This window comes from Sceloporus undulatus, chromosome 1 (assembly GCF_019175285.1).
Source record: "Sceloporus undulatus isolate JIND9_A2432 ecotype Alabama chromosome 1, SceUnd_v1.1, whole genome shotgun sequence".
NCBI classification, from domain to species: domain Eukaryota; kingdom Metazoa; phylum Chordata; class Lepidosauria; order Squamata; family Phrynosomatidae; genus Sceloporus; species Sceloporus undulatus.
Window position 1 is genome coordinate 35,037,407 of NC_056522.1, and position 21,058 is coordinate 35,058,464.

Here is a 21,058-nt window from a genome sequence, read left to right on the forward strand (position 1 = left end):
AGGAAGTAACTCTTTATTTGTGCCTTCCGCAACACCATTTAGCTTGGTTTACTTTCTTGGGCCACCCAGATTGTTTTCTTGGCCTATAAACATCTCACTTGTTTGTGCATTCTGCTTCTGAGGAATAGCTACCTAGGGGACATTATTTAATGTGCAGGGTAAGAATATGTTTAAAAGTTTCAATGGATATAGATTTGTGCCTTGGGACTGGATAGTAAAATATCTTAACTTTCAGTGTCTTTCAGTGCCGCAGTTCTCAGAAAGTACCCATGAAGGCCTACCCAGTATATAACAATTGTATATACAAAAATCGCATACCGTGCCTTTGTCCTGAAGGCACATCATTAGAGTGCAAACATCTCCTGTTGCTTGATGGTTTACCAACATCACAGCTTCATCTTCTGAGATTGTTTTAACATCATCTCCCCATTCTATGACTTTTTGGGGGGAGGGGAGGAAAAGAAAGAAAAAAACAATTATTTAAATTACATATTATAAATTAATATCTACAAGTCAATTCAAAATAGTACACAGGCTGGAATCTAATTCGTAGTTTCAACTAGAGTAGATCCACTGAATCATCTGACAATGAAACGTTAAGTAAGAACGTACATAAGTTCCATCTCTTCACTAAGCCTACTCTAGCTGGGAATGGCAATTTGATTTAGGGTGTTTTTTTTACTTAGGTAAAGTTATTTACTTGAGCACATACTTATTTTTAAATCAACACAACCCACATACATTCAAGAGACATACTAGCAGACCACATTAATTTACACATGGGGGGAAGCACCAGTTAGAACTGGAAAAGGTAGAATGGAACACTTCCACATTCTGCTAGTTCAACTTTACTTAATAAAGATAGAATTCATAGACATAGCCATGTTAGTTTTAAAATCCTTCTGCATACTGATTTACTTAATAAAGTTCACATTGGTATCTTTCTCATTTGATTTGCTCTCTCTAACATGCATTGACAACTGCTTGTAAAAGTAAAGACTTTAGGGAAAATACATACAGGACTACAGAACTAATCTGTTTGTTACTTAAATTAAATTAACTGACTTTTTAATTTAACTTTTTAGGAGACATAAATGAACAGGCGATCAAAATGTCAAGGGCAGTGGAGACAATGGGAGAGGAGCAAAGCACGAGTAAATAGATGTTTGTGATAAATGAGAGCTGTTAAGGTACTTGCTTCACTGAAATATCTCAATAAGGTACAACTCACTAAACTGATGATTTCCCAGAAAAGGATAGATATGAAAAAGGGTTTGAAGAAACAGAGGAAGCACAAGGGTAACTATAATTTTTTGTGGGTTTTTCGGGCTACAAGGGTAACTGCTGTGGGAGAACTCCAAGCATGAACAAGTTCAAGGGGGAAAACTACTCAAGAGAAAAAGAACAACTAATGATATTAGAACCAACTCTTTTATAAAGAGCAGCAATATTTTATTTATTATATTCAGCCCACCCAAGAAAAAAATTCTCTGCACAGATTACAAGAAGGTAAGCACCACTCTCCCACAATATAATCAAATGTAGGAGCAATAAGGGAGGAAAGCCCCACAGGAAAATACATAAACAGAACCATAAAATATAAAATTCCTGTGAGAAAAGAAAGGATTTTGTTATCTAAGAAAAGATGTGATCTTCATTGGGGAGGGAACCAGACAACATGCCAACCAACATTTCAAAAAAAGAAAACAATATTGAGAGGAGTGTGAAATCGAAGGCTTCACTACTGTGGTATTGCCTTTGTTTGCTGGGAGAATGATGATTTCTGGATCTGAATTGAGGTCCTTGGTGGCTTTTCTTTCTTTTTTGGTTATGTTGCTGGAAGGTGGTTTTGCCTTGTGCAGAATCCTTCCTGTTTCCCCTCTTATCTCTTCTGCTTCCTCCTCTGGAAGATGGTGGAGGGCGGATTCAACCTGGGTAATGATGTCCTCAACAGGAATTCTGGTGGTGGTTACTGCAAAGGTGCCTCCTTTGGCCAGGATGGATGTTTCCTCGTTTGAAAGTTTCCGCTGTGTGAAATTGATGATGGTCCATGATGTATCCAGTGCGGGTTTCAGCTGTTTTTATGGCATTTGGTCAACAAGACCCAACCGACAAAATCACCAGAAAAAATGAACACCCTGATCAAAAACTCCTCAATTCAGCCAACCACAAGACAAAGTTTGTGCAAATCTGAAGCTTTCCCACCAAGACTATATGGACTTCCCAAGATCCACAAGTATTCCATTCCACTCCGACCCATAGTGAGTGCTACTGGATCCCCCACATATAACTTGGCCAAGTTTCTGGCCACACAATTACAAACCCATATAGGGCAGAATCCTGACTACATCAAGGACTCAGCTCACTTCATAGGAAAAATCAATAACTTTGAACTAAAACCTGGAGACATATTAATCAGCTTTGATGTGGTCTCCCTGTTCACCAAAGTCCCCATAATAGACACCATGACACTCATCCGACAGATTTTTCCAGAAGACATCACAGCCCTGTTCAAACATTGCCTCACCACAAGCTATTTCTAGTGGGACAATGGATTCTACGAACAGAGAGATGGAGTAGCAATGGGAAGCCCTCTAAGAGAAAACTTTTACATGGAACACTTTGAAAAGCAAGCCCTGGAAACGGCACCGAAAAAGCCCACAACTTGGTTCCGATATGTGGGTGACACTTTCACCATCTGGAGCCATGGAGAAGAAGACCTGGCTGTATTCCTGAACCATCAGAACAACATCCAACCCAACATCCAATTCACTGTGGAAAAAGAAAAGGAAGGAACACTGCCATTTTTGGATGTCCTAGTCATCCGCAAACCGAACCAACGTTTGGGTCACACAGTATACTGAAAACCCACACATACAGACAGATACCTGAACAAGAACTCCAACCATCACCCAGGACAAAAAAGAAGCACAATCAAAATACTGGTAGACCAGGCAAAACGCATCTGTGAACCCCACTTCTTGGAAGATGAACTGAAGCACCTGGACCAAGCTCTACAGGCTAATGGTTATTCCAGCTCAGACATCAGAAGGGCTGTCAGGTCCAGGAAAACCCAAAGGAGTGAAGACAAGCAGCTACCCAAAGGGAAGGTATTTTTACCATACATCAAAGGAGTCACAGACAGAATAGGCAAAGTGGTGAGGAAGCATAACCTGCAAATGGTTTACAAACCGACGAAGAAAATCCAGCAAATGCTTCGCTCAGCCAAGGACCAGAGAGACCCTTCCATAATAATAATAATAATAATAATAATTTTATTTATAGACCGCTATTCCGCAATGATCATAGCGGTGTACAGTAAAATTGCAATACAATAAAAAAAAAATTGCAACGCCTCTCTCCCCCTCAAGATGGTGGTTGGAGGAGGGCTCTTTGTCTTCCAGGCCAGGCCTCTCTCCCCCTCAAGATGGTGGTTGGAGGAGGGCTCTTTGTCTTCAAAGCCTGGCCTCTCTCCCCCTCAAGATGGTGGTTGGAGGAGGGCTCTTTGTCTTCCAGGCCACGCCTCTCTCCCCCTCAAGATGGTGGTTGGAGGAGGGCTCTTTGTCTTCCAGGCCAGGCCTCTCTCCCCCTAGCTGCATAGCTGCAGGAGTTTACCGCATACCATGCAACTGCGGACAAGTCTACATAGGGACCACTATCACCCGGCTTTGGGCAACAGAAACACCCTGAAACACCATGATCTGTGCTGCAGGATAGTGTTGTTTTTTTAATGTTCACAATTATTATCCATGTCTTTGTGATCTTGGGGATACTCAAGTGTTCTGAATAAATAAATAAAAATAGTACAATACGCTCTGCATGTCCATAGCTTTGAGACTAGTTTGAAAGATTGTCTTGTGATCTGTCTCTAGTGATATTGCAGTGATCACATGTAGATGACTTCTGTTTTCATCTTAAAGTGCTGGCTGTAAATCCCTTTACTGTCTATAACAGCATTATCTGAGTATACCCCTATCTTTGTGATCATTATCTGACACCCAACTTCATCTCCTCATTAAAAGACATAAAGCGATCTGAAGCTGAAACCAGGACCATCAAGTGTTCACCCAAACATAACTTTATGTCTCCCCTTCTGACATTTTGTCAGTTATGCAAAAAATGCATGTGTTTGCAGTATTATTGCTATTTTGCACTTTTAGATGAGATTACCCCCACTAAAGTAAGGCATTCTGTTCCCTTGAGCTCTTCCAGAAGATGGGCTAAAAGTGTTTTTAAAATATGCAAATATCCATATACACATTCTTTCGAAAAACTACCCCCAAACAAGTTCTAAACAGTGTTAAATGTAATAGCAAAACAAAAACAAAGGCCACAAAATCACATGGCACCTTCAAAACCCACATATTATTCACAAGTTTTTGTAAACTAGAACAGATCAGCAGTTTTCCCCCCCTAACACACCAAGGACCAATACTATATTTGTGTCCATTGGCTACCAGTCTTTCTTTTTTTCCTGGAAACCTGCCACAGACCAGCACCAGTACAAAGACCATCATTTTGAGGAGCAATGGAGTAGTTTATTTCATCAGAGCAATAAGAACTTTTATCAGCAATAATATTCTAAGCAATTGGAAGGAACCAACATATTGGTAACATGCTGTATGGGAACATATGAACTATGCTTAATTTGCCTGGATTCCAAATCCATACTGTCCCCGAAATTTATCCTTCGGTTTAGAATTGCTGTCCTTACAAACAACATTTTGACCTTTCAAACTTTTGGAACAAGAAAAACAAGCATAGTTTAAGAGATGTTTATGTACTTTTTTCCATGCCTAAACCTTTAAAAAAAACACACCAATTAAACTTTTAATTATCAACAGTACAACAGCTAAACAAGCAGACACTGAAGTGCACCACTGAGAAGTGACAAGAAACCTCCAAAGATAAACAGTTTAGAAAAAGAACAATTTCCTTCTGTCTCACCTTTTCATACCACAGCAATAATCAAATAATAAAGTACTCCAAAGAGGAGATGCCACCCTTGCAGCTGCAAAAAAAAAAGAAAAAAAGAAAAAAAGAAAAAGAAAAAAAAGATACTTTCTGTGCATGTCGGAGTTAGAAAAGATCTTGGAGGTGACTTAATCCAATTTCCTGCTCAATGCAGGATCTGCAATGCAGGATACAATTACAGCAAGAATGGACAACTATGGGAGGATTTGGGTCCCATTTTCTCCCTTACCCAGCCCAAAATGGGCTTCATCATCCTCTCCTGCTAAAACCACCAGTAGCCAGAGATCTGCTTAAGGTTTTCTAGATTCCCCCCCCCCCAATTTTTAATTTAAAAAAAGAAAAGAAAAAAAGGCAGAGACAGTGGCTCAGGATTTCTCCACTAATAAACTTCTCATCTTATTTATACTTTAATCTCAATAAGGCCATTCTCTATCGGTCACAATGTTATCAGAAATCTTACATGATGTGATAAATGTTAATAATTTCTGCCTTGGGCAATTTTTGTGCTATTTCTGCCTACTTGGACTTTCATCTTCCATCACACCTACAGGCTCCATGAGTCAAATCTCTACTCTTGAATTACAAATGTAGGCTAAGGGTTTCACAGGAATGACATATGACACCTCTAATCTTTTCTCTGTAGTACAGAAGAAATAAGAACACAGCATGCAGCTAACTTCAGCAAACCTCCCTAGCTCTTGAATTTGATTTGCTATGCATGAAGCAAAACTCTCAAAAGGTCCTAGCTTAATCACATGTTTGCTCCTATAAATAACGTCTTCAGTCAATATGGTTTTATTCTTGTATTTAACCTTTTCCCGTTCTGAGAAATTAGTTATACTGTAGAAGAAGCAAAAATATTTAATCCTTGGGAAAGGAAGGAAGGAAGGAAGGAAGGAAGGAAGGAAGTCAGCCAGCCAGCCACCAGCCAGCCATTTAAACAGGCTATGGGGACAACAGTCCAAATAAATTAGAAAGAAACAGTAAACACACAGAAAGGCCACTTCCCTTTTAATCTATTGCTCAGTGAAGTCATAACACATTTAAAATTCAAACCACTGAGGTACAATCCAACACAAAGATAAAGAATGTATGGCTCACTTAAATGTTGGTACATTGCACTGACTATTGGTTAGGGCTGATGTGACTTGTAATCCAACAATATCTGGAGGCAAAAATGAATCAAGTCTGGAAAGGAGGGTGTTTGGGGCTACCAACGTGGTTGATGCCAAGTAGCCCAGAGTGACCTGAACCTGTCACACCTTGAGACAAGTTATCGAAGGCAACTCTATACCAACTTGCATAGATTGGCAAAAAACTCAGGAGGAAGGAAAGCAGGCTGGGTCCCGAAGTGTAGGATCTCCCCAATGAATCAAATTCGATGTGTTGGTTGATGTTCGACTTCTCCTTGTTAAGGCAAAGTCCTAGCTTGTCTAAGAGTGTTAGTATATTGAAGGTGAAAATGTTCAGATGTGGCAGTGGCTGCAGAAGCCTAAATTAGCTACAGCTGGAGTCCAGAGCAGCAGCCGGATGTTCAAGGTCAACTGAACAGGACTAAATGTAAATATGCTGTCTTCAGTCTCAAGAGGGATTGGTGTCTGTGGTGCATAGCAACTTGTATAGAAGAGGCTGGACTTAGTGGTCACCTCATGGTAATACTGTATATATGGAAAACGCTGTTCTGGTGGTAGCGTGGGAGTTTGGAGATAGTGTGGTGTGACAGTAAGAGTTTTCGTATAGTAGTGACTAGCTCATGTTTATTTGAAACAAAGTAACAAAGCCCTTTAAAGAGTGAACTGCTGGAGAGTGATTCTTTGATTTAGCAGCTGTCTCTCCAGGCATTGTTCCAGCAAGCTGAAAGCTTGTATTTGGAGTTTTGCTCTGTTCCTGTGTTGGAGAGATAACTGGCATCTTCATCCAGTTGGCACCGGACCGGAATCATGGGCAAGGTTCATCACCCAAATATCAACAAAGAGAGCCAAGACCATCTCTACATGCTGCAGCAAGAGATTTCTAGAGAGGGCAATGACCAGCCAGACATCTATGTATAGGTATAGGATGACATCTTGCTGCCAAAGAAAAGCAACCATCACAGCCATTACTTTTGTATACACACGAGGAGCTGTGCTGAGGCCAAATGGCAAGATTCCAAACCTGTATGCCTCTCTTTCTACAACGAAACAGAGAAAACGTCCAGCTGAATCAAAATATGGAAGCAAGCATCTTTTAGTTCCAGAGTGGCAAACCAATCACCCCCTTGCATTAAGAGAAGGATGGAAGATAAGATCTCCATCCTGAAGCATTGTGTGTGAATGTACAAATGCATGCCTCTCCAGAGTTGGCCTGAGACCACCATCTTTCCTAGTGACGATAAAGTACCAGAAGAAAAGCCCCCGACGTACCTCGGAGTGAGGCACAGACTCAATAGCCCCTTTTTGCCATTTCTTGGAGTAAAACATTGGGAAGAGCTGTGGATCAGAAGAGTCCAACTAGAGGATAAGACTTGAATTCTATGGTGTAGCCTTTCCTTACGATGTCAAACACCCATGAATCTGTGATGATCAAGTTCCATGAAACCTAGGAGTTGATTGTAGAACGGAGAAAACATTGGTAGTATTGTAGATGGAGACTCCAACACATTTGAGATGGAGAAAGGACGTTCAGGATGGAGAATGGTATGGCAGGTGGAGGTGTCGCCTGACAGAAAGTCAAAGCATTTGCTTGATGTCAAGACATTTGTCTATGCAAATCATCTGATCAACAAACATCTTGATATCACCAGTCAGGGAGGAAGGGTCCATGGATCCTAACTCTACCAGAGCCAACCTTCTGATACACACAACCACATAATCAGAGTCAAATCCAGACCCAGAAGAACTAGACATCATTGAAAGATGGATGGTATTGGTAGCAATGGCAACAACAGAGTAATAATAATAATAATAATAATCTTTATTTCTATCCCGCCTTTCCACGAAAGTGATCAAAGCGGCTTACAAAAAAATACAGTTAAAACATCAGTATATAAAAATTTAAAAGACATTACTAGGGGATATTAACAGGAAATAAAACATAAAACAGAACAGAAAATGAAGCATACACATTCATCATTCAACAGGGGCTAAATAAGCGACAATATTTACAAATTATGGAGTCAAAAGACAAAGAGCAATGGGGCAGAACAAAAGAACACAATTAGCTAAAGTGAAAAAGCTAAAGTGAAAAAGCCAGCTGAAATAAGTGTGTTTTTAATTGTTTCTTGAAAGAAACAAGTGATGCAGAGGAGCGGAGCTCTATGGGAAGCTCATTCCACAATAAAGGGGCAACAACAGTAAAAGCCCTCTGTGAGGTCCTTGCCAGATGAAATTTAGGGACCTCTAACAGATTTGTCCCAGATGATCTGAGTGTGCGGGGCGGATTGTATGGTGAGAGGCGGTCCTCTAAGTACCCTGGGCCCAAGCCATTTAGGGCTTTATAGGTCAAAACCAACACCTTGTATTGAGCTCGGAAGCGAACAGGCAGCCAGTGAAGATCTTTTAAAATAGGAGTTATATGGTCTGTCCTGGAACTACCAGTGACCAATCTGGCTGCCATGTTCTGCACTAGCTGTAGCTTCCGAGTTTGGTACAAGGGTTGCCCCATGTAGAGCGCATTGCAGAAATCCAAACGAGAGGTTACCAAAGCATGTACAACAGTTTCAAGGTTCCGACGATCCAGGTAGGGGCGCAGCTGGCGTATCAGCCGAAGCTGATAACAAGCACTCCTAACCGCCGCATCCACCTGCGAAGTCAGCTGGAGCGATGAGTCAAAGAGTAGAAGGAACAGACTTCTCCTTCCTACCGGAAATGGTTTCCTGGGTCTGCGCTGTCCAAGATACAGTCTGATCCTGAGATACATTATTTTTAGTTGATTTTTTTTTAAAGTCCAACTTGTTGAACAAAGGCTAGGATGGCAAGTACATATGGTCCAAAGGCCATCTCCTAAGGTTGCTGATCACCCCCCCAGGCTTTTGTGGCTTCAAGGTCTGCTCATACAGTAGAGCTTAAAGGCAGAATTCTCTGTTGTGTCTGGCCTGCTGTATGAATGCATACAAGACAACAATATGGTACCTGCCCAAACACTTAGTGCACTCAAATACCCATCTCGGCCTGGAATCTTATCGCTGCATTTTACGCGCTACTTGAAAGAAGCCAGCGGTACCAAGAAAGCCCCAAGCATGGCTAGAAAGCCCATGCCAACGATCAATGTTCAGAAGATTTCTTCCAATTCAACTATGTGAATGCTGTTCTTGATGAGGCAGATGCAGCAGTAGACGAAAAGGAACTGGAGGATTTCAGCAGGAAGCCCCTTATATAGGACTTCTGAAGGTGTGCAGGGCCATCGCCAAGTCTTCAGAATGTTATAGAATGTACTCTGAAAGAGGCCCTGTGCAGCCCCAGAAAGCTCAGAGGTGAGACTAACTCTGTCAGCAGACAGAAGGAAACTGAGGTGATGGTAGCTTGGCAGACAGGAGAATGTGTGGTAAACAGTGGGGCAGGGTATCCCCACCAAGCTACTCAGCTCTAGAATGTTCCATAGGTGATCTCTGCACAGGCACAGAAAACATTTGTGTGAGCCACAGAGAATACTATGAAGAACTCATTTGTGTGAGCCCACAAAGAAGAATATTATATTTAAAATGTTTATTAGAAATGTAACTGAATCTGAGTGTTAACATGCCAATTTTATACTGTCTTCTATTTTGGTCTAGGCATCTCTATTGTGTTTACAGAAGGTCAGAGCCTAAGAACATTTTTTAAAAATTACAACTCCCAGAATTCCTGATTCTATGTGTTTTAATCCAAAAAATTATACCAAGTTAAGCAAAAGCCATTGTCTTTCACTCTGAAGAGTTCCAAATCTATTTTATTGCTGTAATGCAGAAAATACTCAAGAGTTTACAAGAGTACTACACATTAAAAAGCTCTGCTACAGAACAAAGTTTACTAGCTTTCCATTTGAACACTTTTTGCTACTGTTTAACTGATTTTTTGGGACAGCAAAATCTCAGCAGTCCATTCATACTTTGGTAACTCAACAAAATCCTGAAGCAAGTCATAAGTTGGTTTCAGAAAAAGGGGAAAAATGAGGATCCCAACAATTATCGTCCAGTTAGTCTGACATCAATACAGTGGTGCCTCGGGTTACGAAAGTAATTCGTTCCGCGGCCGCTTTCGTAACCCGAAAAGCCTTCGTAAGCTGAATTGCCATAGGCGCTAATGGGGAAAAGCCGCGTTTCGTGCGAAAAAGCGCCGAAAAGCACCAAAAATTTTCTTCGTAACCCGAAAATACATTCGTAACCCGGAACAATGATTTCCAATGGGATTTTTTCGTATCCCGAAAATTTCGTAACCTGGGTATTTCGTATCCCGAGGTACCACTGTACCAGGAAAGATTCTAGAGCAGATCATTAAACAGAGAGTCTGTGAACATCTAGATGGCAATTCCATAAGCACAAAAAATCAACATGGGTTTCAGAGAAACAAGTCATGCCAGACAGATCTAATCTCTCTCTTTTTTTTTATTTATCAAATTACCAGCTTGGTAGATGAAGGGAATGCTGTGGATATAGGATATCTTGATTTCAGTAAAGCCTTTGACAGGGTTCCCCGTGACATTCTTGCAAACAAGATAGTGAAATGTGGGCTAGACAAAGTAACTGTTACATGGATTTGTAATTGGTTGACCGGCCGAACCCAAAGGGTGCTCAACAATGGCTCCTTTTCATCCTGGACAGAAGTGACCAGTGGGGTCCCACAGGGTTCTGTCCTTGGTCCAGTGCTATTCAACATCTTTATCAATGACTTGGATGACAGAATTGGGGGCATACTTATCAAATTTGCAGTTGACACCAAATTAGGAGGAGAGGCTAATACCCTAGAGGACAGGAACAAAATTCTAAATGACCTGAATAGACTAGAAAGCTGGGCCAAACCTAACAAAATGAATTTCAACACGGAGAAATGTAAGGTACAGCACTTAGGGCAGAAAAATGAAATGCACAGATATAGAATGGGTGACACCTGGCTGAACAAGACTACGTGTGAAAGGGATCTAGGAATCCAAGTAGATCACAAATTGAATGTGATTCAACAGTGCGATGTGGCAGCTAACAAAGCCAATGTGATTTTAGGCTGCATCAATAGAAGTATAGTGTCTACATCAAGGGAAGTAAAAGTGCCACAATATTGTTTCCAGTTTTGGGCACCACAATTTTAAAAGGATGTGAGAAACTGGAGCGTGTCCAAAGGAGGGCGACTAAAATGGTGAAGGGTCTGGAAACCATGCCCTATGAGGAACGACTTAGGGAGCTGGGGATGTTTAGCCTTGAGAAGAGAAGGTTAAGAGGTGATACGATAGCCCTGTTTAAATACTTGAAGGGATGTCACATTGAGTGGGACCTGACCCGGAGCAATGGATAAAAGCTACAGGAAAAGAGATTCCACCTCAACATTAGGAGGAACTTCCTTACAGTAACGGCTGTTCAACAGTGGAACAAACTCCCTCAAAGTGTAGTGGAGTCGCCTTCCTTAGAGGTTTTTAAACAGAGGCTGGATGGCCATCTGTCAGGGATGCTTTGATTGAGATTTCCTGCAGGGCAGAGGGTTGGACTGGATGGCCCTTGCGGTCTCTTCCAACTCTATCATTCTATGATTCTAAAATTATTTGTCTTCAAATTAATGTAAAAGTAAATATTTAAGACGGACCTTAGCAAAGGCGTGTCCACGCCTGCACACACACACACACACACAATACATACTTGAATGTAAGATGCAGGGGGGGCAGAAACTACCCTCTCAACCTTATCTACAAAACTACATCGCTTTACCTCCCCAACTAGAGGTCCATATTGTTTATGACCTCATGCTGATTCATTAGCCTTGAAATTATATTAACGCTGTGAGGTAACTCTGAAATTTAATAATGCACAAAGATGTGCCCTAGCTGAGGATCTAGTTTTGTGGGAATGATTAGTTTGTGAAAAAAGATCACAGTTGAGTAGACTATAATCTACATGTTGGAAAGGTAGTTATATAGTGGCCATGGGGCAAGACTGACTGTTTCCACTGTCCTAGAGAATTTTGGGAGATGCAAAAGCATCGCAAAAAGCTACGAATTCATTGAGTTGAAGATGCTGCTGTTTATACATGATGATCTGCTTAGTTTTGCAAACTTTTATCAGAATTTGTGAAAACACTTCATGGAAAATTATAATATTCAGGATATGTCAGCCTCAAACTGCAGCTTCAATAAACTAACATGTAGATTTTTACATAATCCCTTACTCTTCAGAGAACAGAGAAACCTTTGATTTACATACATCAAGAACAAAACCACAAAAATTTATATTAAGTGCAGGGGGGGGGATATCCTTTTTTTATAATTTACATTTCACCAGAAATAACATAATCATAGATTCATAGCGTTTGAAGAGACTACAAGGGCCATTCAGTTCAACCCCCTGCCATGCAGGAATACACAGTCAAAGCATTCCCAACAGATGGTCATCCAGTCTCTGGTTAAAAACCTCAGCAGAAGGAGACTCCACTACACTCCAAGGGAGTACGTTCCACTGTCGAACAGCTCTTACTGTCAGAAAGCTCTTCCTAATGTTTTTAATGTGGGCCAAGGTATGGAAACCCCCAAGTCAGACCTTTGTGAAAACAGCCAGGACCCGATTCAGCGTTTTGCCCCTGTGAAAAGTAAACAGCACGCAGTAAGCTTGTAGGGAATTTGAGGTTTGTACAGTAATTAATGTAGACAAGCCCATGGACAAGAGATCTTTACCTTAAAACAAAGGTGCTCAAGTTCACAAGCAACATCCCACCAGAAAGACTGTCATGGTGTCCTAACTGTAGGCTACTACAGACGCCATTAGCAACTTATTCCTTTGGCCCTTTCTCCCTAAGAATATAAGAAGCTTTGTTCTGATAAAGCTACCACTAGTCCTTGCTCCCCTTATTTCTTCCCTGCACAGCAGGGAGGAAAGAGAAGGGGTGAAACAATTTTAGGCGTTATCTGCAGACACTGCAAATGCCACCCAAGATTAGAAGGACTTCTGTCTCACTTTCCCTTTGCACAAGTAGTAATTTATGTAAACCAAGGAGGCTCCTTCACACCATGGATTTATTTAGTCATTTTCTTCTAACAATCTGACTCTCTTCTAAAATGGCCCAGTGTATTCAGTGATATAACTAACACTAAACTTTAGAAAATAAAGAAATAAACTGAAGCACAGTTGTCATTTTCTAATTACTTGAAATAGCACAATCCATCATCAAAATTAGGCCACTGTGAAACTATGAAATAACACTGGGGACTATGGAACCTTATTAGTCAAACTACACCATTATATTCTAGATAATTTCTGTCAAAGCAATAAGGGGCTACTTGTACTATAAATAAGAATAATTCTGTAGTGTTATCCTCAAACTCCCAAACAGTCTTATCTAAGTGTAGTCAGTATCATTTTAACTTGCTATATATTTTAAGATTATGATTATTAAATTCTTAAGAAGAGTACTGCATCTTTTGAGATTCTTGTTTCTCATTTCAATTTAGACCAGACTTTCAGTGTTTAATCAGCGAACACATCTTGTATCAACTAGAAATGTATCCCAAACTAATCTGGTAGCATCACACTTTTCTCTTGAACATATTATTTTTAATACACATTTCTGAAAAGATCTATAGTAGGTACTCCTAACAATATTCCCCTTTTATTCATCCATGCAGAAAAGCTTCTTCTAAGATTTATAGCAAAGTATACTTCAGCTTCAGAACTGTTCTTTGGCCCATATAGAAATGTATATACCTGTATAGTGGGCCCTCCACATTAACTGGGGTTAGGGGAACAGGACTCCCATGAAAGTGGAAAAACCACAAATAAAAAACATGATGTTAATCTGAGACAACCACTCTCTAGGAATCTCTAGGTCCTCCAGCACAACTCTATGGTCAATATCTACCCAGAGTTAACCATAGAAACATGCTGGATGATCTACAAATGCCAGTTGCACTGGAAGACCTAGACATTCTTAGAGAAAACATATTAATCAAATCCGCAAACAATCAAATTTGCAAAAGTCAAAGCCGCGAATATGGAAAGTTGACAGTACATTTAAAATAAATTAGATCAATTATACTCTCATGGCTACCATAAAAAAACAGCAACTTCAGTCCCTAGCAGGGGTGTGGAGGTACAGAAGCTATGATAAAAAAAGCATTTCATTCTTCATAGCTTTCTTTCCCAGCCTCAAGTCCACTCAACAGGAGCTCACTGTGTCTCAGTCCTCACTCTTCTCTTCTAATGCTCTATTTTGCAACTCAGGCAGATCAATTCTCCCTGTGGGGGTGGCAATGTCTGAAATAAGCTGGCTCTATTTCTGTTCAGTATTAAATGCAGAGTGATAAAATGGAATTATTGTTAGACAAAATAACCTGTATTTGTATAATGAGCATAAATGTAGAATAAGGCTTCAAGAATGCCCACTGACTTGTAGAAGAAGAATGAAAAACCTATTAGAATAAGATGTGTGTGCTTTTAAGCACACATTCTATAAGACTAGACACCACTGAACTTTCCACTTCTCAGTTTGACTGCCATACAAAATTGAATTAATTTCATCTTCCAAGATTCCTGCTTGGTAGTTCTAGATTTCCTGGGGCAAAACCAGCCATTAGTAGCACACCTATTTGCCTGAATTTTGGTCAGACTATACAATCCAGATAGACAAAGTGCAGCCTTGGGGCTATGTAATTCAAGGAGGACTAAGTACATCATTTGAAGACTATTTTTGTACCCCTTTTCCATTCTGGAGTTCTAGGACTTCCATTTTTCTGGCTAAAAAATGTGAGCTGCCAATCCTGGAAGACTCCTGGAGTAGCAATTTATGTTTTAAGTGTGTAGCAAGAGACCTGCATGTTCAACATTAAAAAAATACTCGTTTTCAGGCACTGCTAGGATTTCTTGTCTTGACCTTTCTTTTTTTTAGCTGTCTGTGTGACACTGAATCCAGGGACAGAAGAGTGCTCACTGCTCACTGGTCTAAACTGGAACTAATTCTGATTTTTAGAGCAAAGCCTCCGTCGCCCCAGTCCATCCATTCAAGCCAAGCTTCTTTTGCCTCTGCTGAACTCCAAAACTGGAAGTGACCTTGACTAAGGGAAAAGAATTGGGAAACAAATGCTCCAGGGAAGTAGAGTGTAGCTCTGCTCAGCTGCAATCCTCCTGCCTAAAATTAGATCTCCCCAGATCCTGCTTTAAGTGTGATTGAAGAAGGGCTCGTTTGAACACAAGGTTTTGCCACTGTCATATCTAGTTCAGTTGTCAAATGTTACTATTCAGAGCTATTTTCAGATTTGCAATGTAACACTGTTAAGTAATATTTGTTCTGTACTGCAGTGTTATCCAACAGCTTAAAAGGCACCCTGAAAGAGATTACGGTATGTCTCTTTCTCTGTATAATATGAAGAGAACAAGAAAGTGATAACTAATCTAGATCACAATAATGCTCAATTGTAAATGGTTAATAAAATAACCAGAAACTGGAGATAAAAGGAAAAGGTACTAAGGACTAATGTATTTAGAAGTTAACTACTGAGACTGATGGCAATTCTATAATTTTAAAAAAACTTATTTATCTACAAATCTGACTAGAAGATCTATTCAACGCTAAAATTTAAAATGTTATTTTGAACAAAAATATTCACTATGATTGCCATAGAAACTTCCAAACCAGAATAGAAAGAACAATTTTGAATTCCTTCTAGAAATGAAGCAACACATCTGCTGTACTACTTCTAATAGTGGTAGCAGGGGGAATGTGTCTCTCTCCAACAAAGCTCCAAGTCTGGGAACTTATGATACCTGAAACACATTTCAGTCCTTCGTTCCAACCTAGCAGCCTAGTGAATTTTGGCTGCATCCGCAGTGCAGAAATAAACCTGACTGATATCACTTTAACTGCCATGTCTCAGTGCTATGGAATTTGGGGAAGTGTAGTTTTGTGAGAGATTTAGCCTTCTCTGTCAGAGAGCCCTGTTGCCACAATAAACTACAACTCCCAGAATTACACAGCATTGAACCATGGCTGATAAAGTGGTTTCAACCTGGATTATTTCTGCACTTCAAATGTGGCCTTTGCCTGTTATTCTCTCTCTCTCTTTTTTTTTTTTCCCCTGTGTGCATATACACACAAAAATACACATGAAAGAAAGACAGTGAGGAGAGAAAAAAGCAGGAGACAGCTGGGAAAAGAGAACAAGTTTTTTGAAAGAGTGAAAGGTACAGTTGCCATGTTGTCCATTTGGTTGGGTTTTATGTAGATTTAAGCCAGGCCACCTAGAACCTTTTTACCCATTAGCTGGCTTGTCTTTAATTCTTAAAAGGTTTGTCACCAGTCCTTGTAGAATCTGAGCTATGAGGCAAAACATACTTATTTTATTCTTCCCCACTATTTTTTCAAGAAATGAGTCTACTGCTGCCTTTCAATGTAATGAGTAATATCACAGCTGTGATTGATGTCACACTTTTAGGCATTTGAATTTTAAAACCATGTAGTGATCCATCAAACTTTGAATTGTGAACATGTGCACACATATACAAGTGTATCCACACTAAATAGCACTGGTATTAAAGGGCCAAAATAACAGCCTTCAAGTATAAAGCCCAAGCATGTGTTAAAGGAGAGAGTGACAAAGGTTACTTTCCATTTTGTCTTCCTTGGATAAGCAGCAGCCTATTGTATTTGTAACTGTGTTTCATATTTTGTCTACACTGGGATGAGGTTGAAAAGAGTCTGTGTGTAATATGTGTGCAAAAACTGTGTGTGTGTGTGTCAGGGAGGCAGGGAGAATAAGATGGGGCAGATGTTCTCTCTCAGTGTGGCTTTGTCATTTAGACTGCAGTCCATCTAACATTCACTTACTCATGAGGAAGATTTACTGAATTTAGAAATGCTCATTTCTGATTAGAAATATATAGCACTGCACTGTTGAATTACTTTTTATTTTAAAAAATAGTAATATTAAATCAAAGGCAGTAAGCCGTCTGTATTCATTCAAGGGACACTGGGTCCTCAGGTCCATTTATGAAAATAGCATTTCCAATTTCAGAGGAAAGTTACTCTAGAGCAGTGATCCCCAAGCTCTGGACCTCCAGGTGATTTGAACTTTATCTCCCAGAAGCCTCAGCCATTTTGGTCAATGGTCTGTCATCTGCCAACTTATGGTAACTCCATGAATTTCATAGTTTTCATAGGCAAGGAATACTCAAGAGGTGGCTTTGCCAGTTCCTTTCTCTTAAATATAACCTACAGCACTTGGTATTCACTGGTGGTCTCCCATCCAAGTATTAACCATGGCTGAACCTTGTGAGCTTCCAAGATCAGGCAGAATCTAGTACCTTGCTGAACAATCATGCTAGTGTATTTGGGTCCCAGTGAGGGGAATAGCAGAGCCCAAATAGAAAGAGAAAAGGCATGAAGTAAGGGAGCTAGGGACTGTAAGCCATACAATGCTAGTACAGGCTGAACAAATAATGAATGAAGAAAAAGACCTGTGAGAACGGAACAAATGTAGAGGTGAAAAAGAAGACAGTTTTTCAACCCAGCCAAATCTAGGTAGCTTTGCTGGACAATCATGCTAACAACACAAACATATTATCTGTTATCTACACAACAGCAGAAGAGTCTGATAAAAGGAGTCTAATAAAAAGCAATGAAGTAATGAAACTAAATCCACAAACCATTGTAATCACAAGAAATTGTTTTGGCAATAACCAAAATTGCCAGCATTTCAACAGTCCCGCAAAAACTTATGTGAAATGTGAAGTGTTTGGTTGCCTAAAAAAATTTCTAGCCATGCTCCATAAGCATTATCAAACAGAATTTAGATGATTACAAGTTCTCAGTAGAGTATACTTCACTAAACTTGAACAGAGGGCATTTTTAAACTAGTACAACACACTTCACAGAACTTCAGCACTGCAGACAGATAGAAAATTAATAGGACACTAACTTTGATACAACTTCTATTGGTATCCAAGTATGAATTTCAACTATCCACAAATTTTCATAAAGAAAACAGTTGGGTACAAATGACAAGATTTCTTCAGACAACTTTCTGCAATTTATTTCTTTACATTCCCTTACCCTCAGCCCTAACTCTTTTGACTTTTAACATTTAACTCATGCAAACTTTTCTGAACTAATAAAATATAATTCCACAGAGAGAAGAAACAGACACATCTCTGCACTAAATCCTGCTAGCACATGAAACGTCAAATTCACAGAAATTTCTTCATGACCATACACTGACATTTCAAACAATAAAAGATTATTTTGCATGTCAGATCCACAGCATACACTATATCTAATGCAGTCAATGAAGTGTTGCAACAACAACTGTTTTTTGTACGTTATGGTCCAAAACACACTACAGAAATAAACCAGTCTGAGACCACTAACTGCCCTGGCTCAGTGCTTGGGAATCCTGGGAATTGTAGCTTATTGTGGCATCAGAGCTCTCAGAGAATGCTAAATGTCTCACAAAACTAGAGTTCAAAGAATTGGAATTTGTGACCACCACTGTTCAACGCCCGATAGGACAGCCAAGTGTCCATGCAATATTGTTCTTCCAGTCTCCTACTTCATAGGTATATAGACAGCAGCAGCATCCAAAAGATAGGCAAGAAGAACCTGGTGATTCCTATGTTGTAGTTGACAGATGGTGGGAAATCTCAGAAGCATTACATTTGCTCTGAAAGCACAATCTCATTCTTGAGTGCCTCTCAAGATTTTACAACAAAGGCTTTTACCATATGTGGAGCAGCTGAATATTAAGATGAAGAAAAATGACCACAGAAAGTTTACATAACTTTTAGGTGGATGATAAAACATTCAAATTGTTAAATATTATCTATAGTTTGGATCAGTCACCAATCAAAATAGAAACTGTAGTCAATAAATCTGAAGAAGACTGGGAAGAACACCTATGAAGGAACCTGAGATCCTCAAGTGCAAAGATACAGTACATCAATAAATACTAAAGTCAGGATCACTCATATCATAGTATTTACACTTTCAATATAAGAATTTAAAAGCTGGACAGTGAAGGAAATGAACACAAAAGTGTCAGTTCATTGGAAATGTGGTGCTGGAGGAAAATTCTATAGATCCTGAAATTTCATTAGAAACCAAAATGACTAAATTGAGGCTTATCATACTTTGAACACATAAGACAACATGACTCACTGGAAAAGACAATAATGCTTGGCAAATCTGAAGGCAGTAGGAAAAAATGAAAACCATATTACAGATGAATTGATTCAATAAAGAGAACCATAGTCGCAAGCTGCCCTGTTGAAAACTGAGGCTCATGCAGCTCTCTCATTCAAAGGGCCACCTTAAAGTTAAAGATGACTTGACAGCAAGTAACAATAATTGCCTCTGAGAAACAAACATATTACCAGATACTGGTACTGGTACTGTAAAATCACAAAAAAAATTATATAGTTTACACAGTATTTTTCCAAAAGTAACCTCATCTAGATGTAAATGTGACAGCTATTGCTTTTTAAAAAAATAAAATAAAAGCAGATTCTGAAGACTAAAAAATTCCTTGAAGGTATGTGTTTCTGCTTCATCATTGCCAACATGTGATTGATATGGTGGACAAGAGGAGCCTTGATGTTCTTTTGGTAAAAGAGGTATAGCCCTGCCTCCTGCCCAGGGAGCCATAAAATCTACTTTAGCTGTCATTTCAAAAGAACTGAATTGATTCATATGAATTAGCTAAAATTTCTAATAATCTATGATAGATGCAAATGGAACCTTCAGAGGAATTACACCCATGAATGCAAGAATGCTGGAGGCAAGGAACACAGAAGGGCTACAGCCTTTACTTATCCCTATAAGCTTCCCAGAAGCAACCTCTGAAAAGAGAATGTTGTGTTAGGTGTCCCCATGGGCTAATCAACAAAGTTATTCTTAAATCTCATTTTACAACTGATCCTGAAGGAAATATAGACATGGCTGTAAAAGGGAATAGATAAGCCTGAGCTCTGATTTCCCCTCTGTTGAACTTTCCAGTTCTCACTTTACTTTCCCAAGGCTAGTGCTGTCACTGTTAAGTTTTTTTTTTCTGATTAGTGAGCCAGGCGACCAAATAGAATAGCATGAGCACATGCCCTGGGTAAACCAAGTGAGGGTAAATTTGGGGAAGGGGAAACAAGCAAAGCATGTCTTAACTAGTTCTCCTTCAGCCATTCTCACTTGTTCTCTAGACCCTGACCAAAGCTCAGCAGCATTACCTGCTGAGGACAAAATCAAGCAGCACAAGAGGAAGATTGGACATAAACCACTACCCTAATCAAACCAAATTCTTCTTTTTCAAAGTCATTTCCAGATATTAAGCATCTGGATACAGACACTGAAGGTCAAATCTGGGTTTTAAAAAATCTTTTAAAAAGTATTACCTTATATACAGGTGGCAGCCCTGATCAAGCTTAATTAACAACAAAGTTTGAAAAATTCAGATGCAATCAAACAAGTCATTGACTATTACCATATATACTCAACTATGAGCTGATGTCATGTATAAGTCGAAGGCAGGTTTTGGGTCCTAAATTAGGGATTTCTATATGAGCAGTGGATAGGTTGAGGGTAAAACTTAGGGGCATGTAACAAAGGATGTAAAGAACGAAGCAAAGATAATGCCAAAGAACTTTAAAAACTACAGCAAGCATAAATTGGGCTCAGTCTAAAGGCTGGATATGTAAGGAGGAAACTAACACCATCATTTTCCTGCCAGAAGGAAAGGCCAAAAGCAGTGCCACAGTGGAGAAAGTAGAGGGTGTCAGTGCTTCTTTTAGGTTTCTCCCAGGATAGACCACTCTACTCAGAGAAGGGGATGGTTCCTTTTTTCATAAAGGTTAAAGTACAGTACAGTACTTACACTGACCCATGGGTAAGTTGACTCAGGTTTCCTTGTCAATTTTTTTGACTTAAAGTTAGACTTATACATGGCCACATATAGTAATAAA

At 39.7% G+C, this 21,058-nt stretch overlaps 1 protein-coding gene across 2 annotated transcripts in view; it reads right to left on the reverse strand.

Moving 5' to 3' along the window:
- LPGAT1 (lysophosphatidylglycerol acyltransferase 1) overlaps nucleotides 1–21,058 on the reverse strand; it is a 118,205-nt gene that overhangs the window by 43,463 nt on the left and 53,684 nt on the right. For both annotated transcript variants that reach the window (XM_042471032.1, XM_042471030.1), the window contains exon 4: nucleotides 319–437. In XM_042471032.1, coding sequence (XP_042326966.1) covers nucleotides 319–437 — 119 coding nt within the window. The remainder of the gene's footprint in view (nucleotides 1–318; nucleotides 438–21,058) is intronic.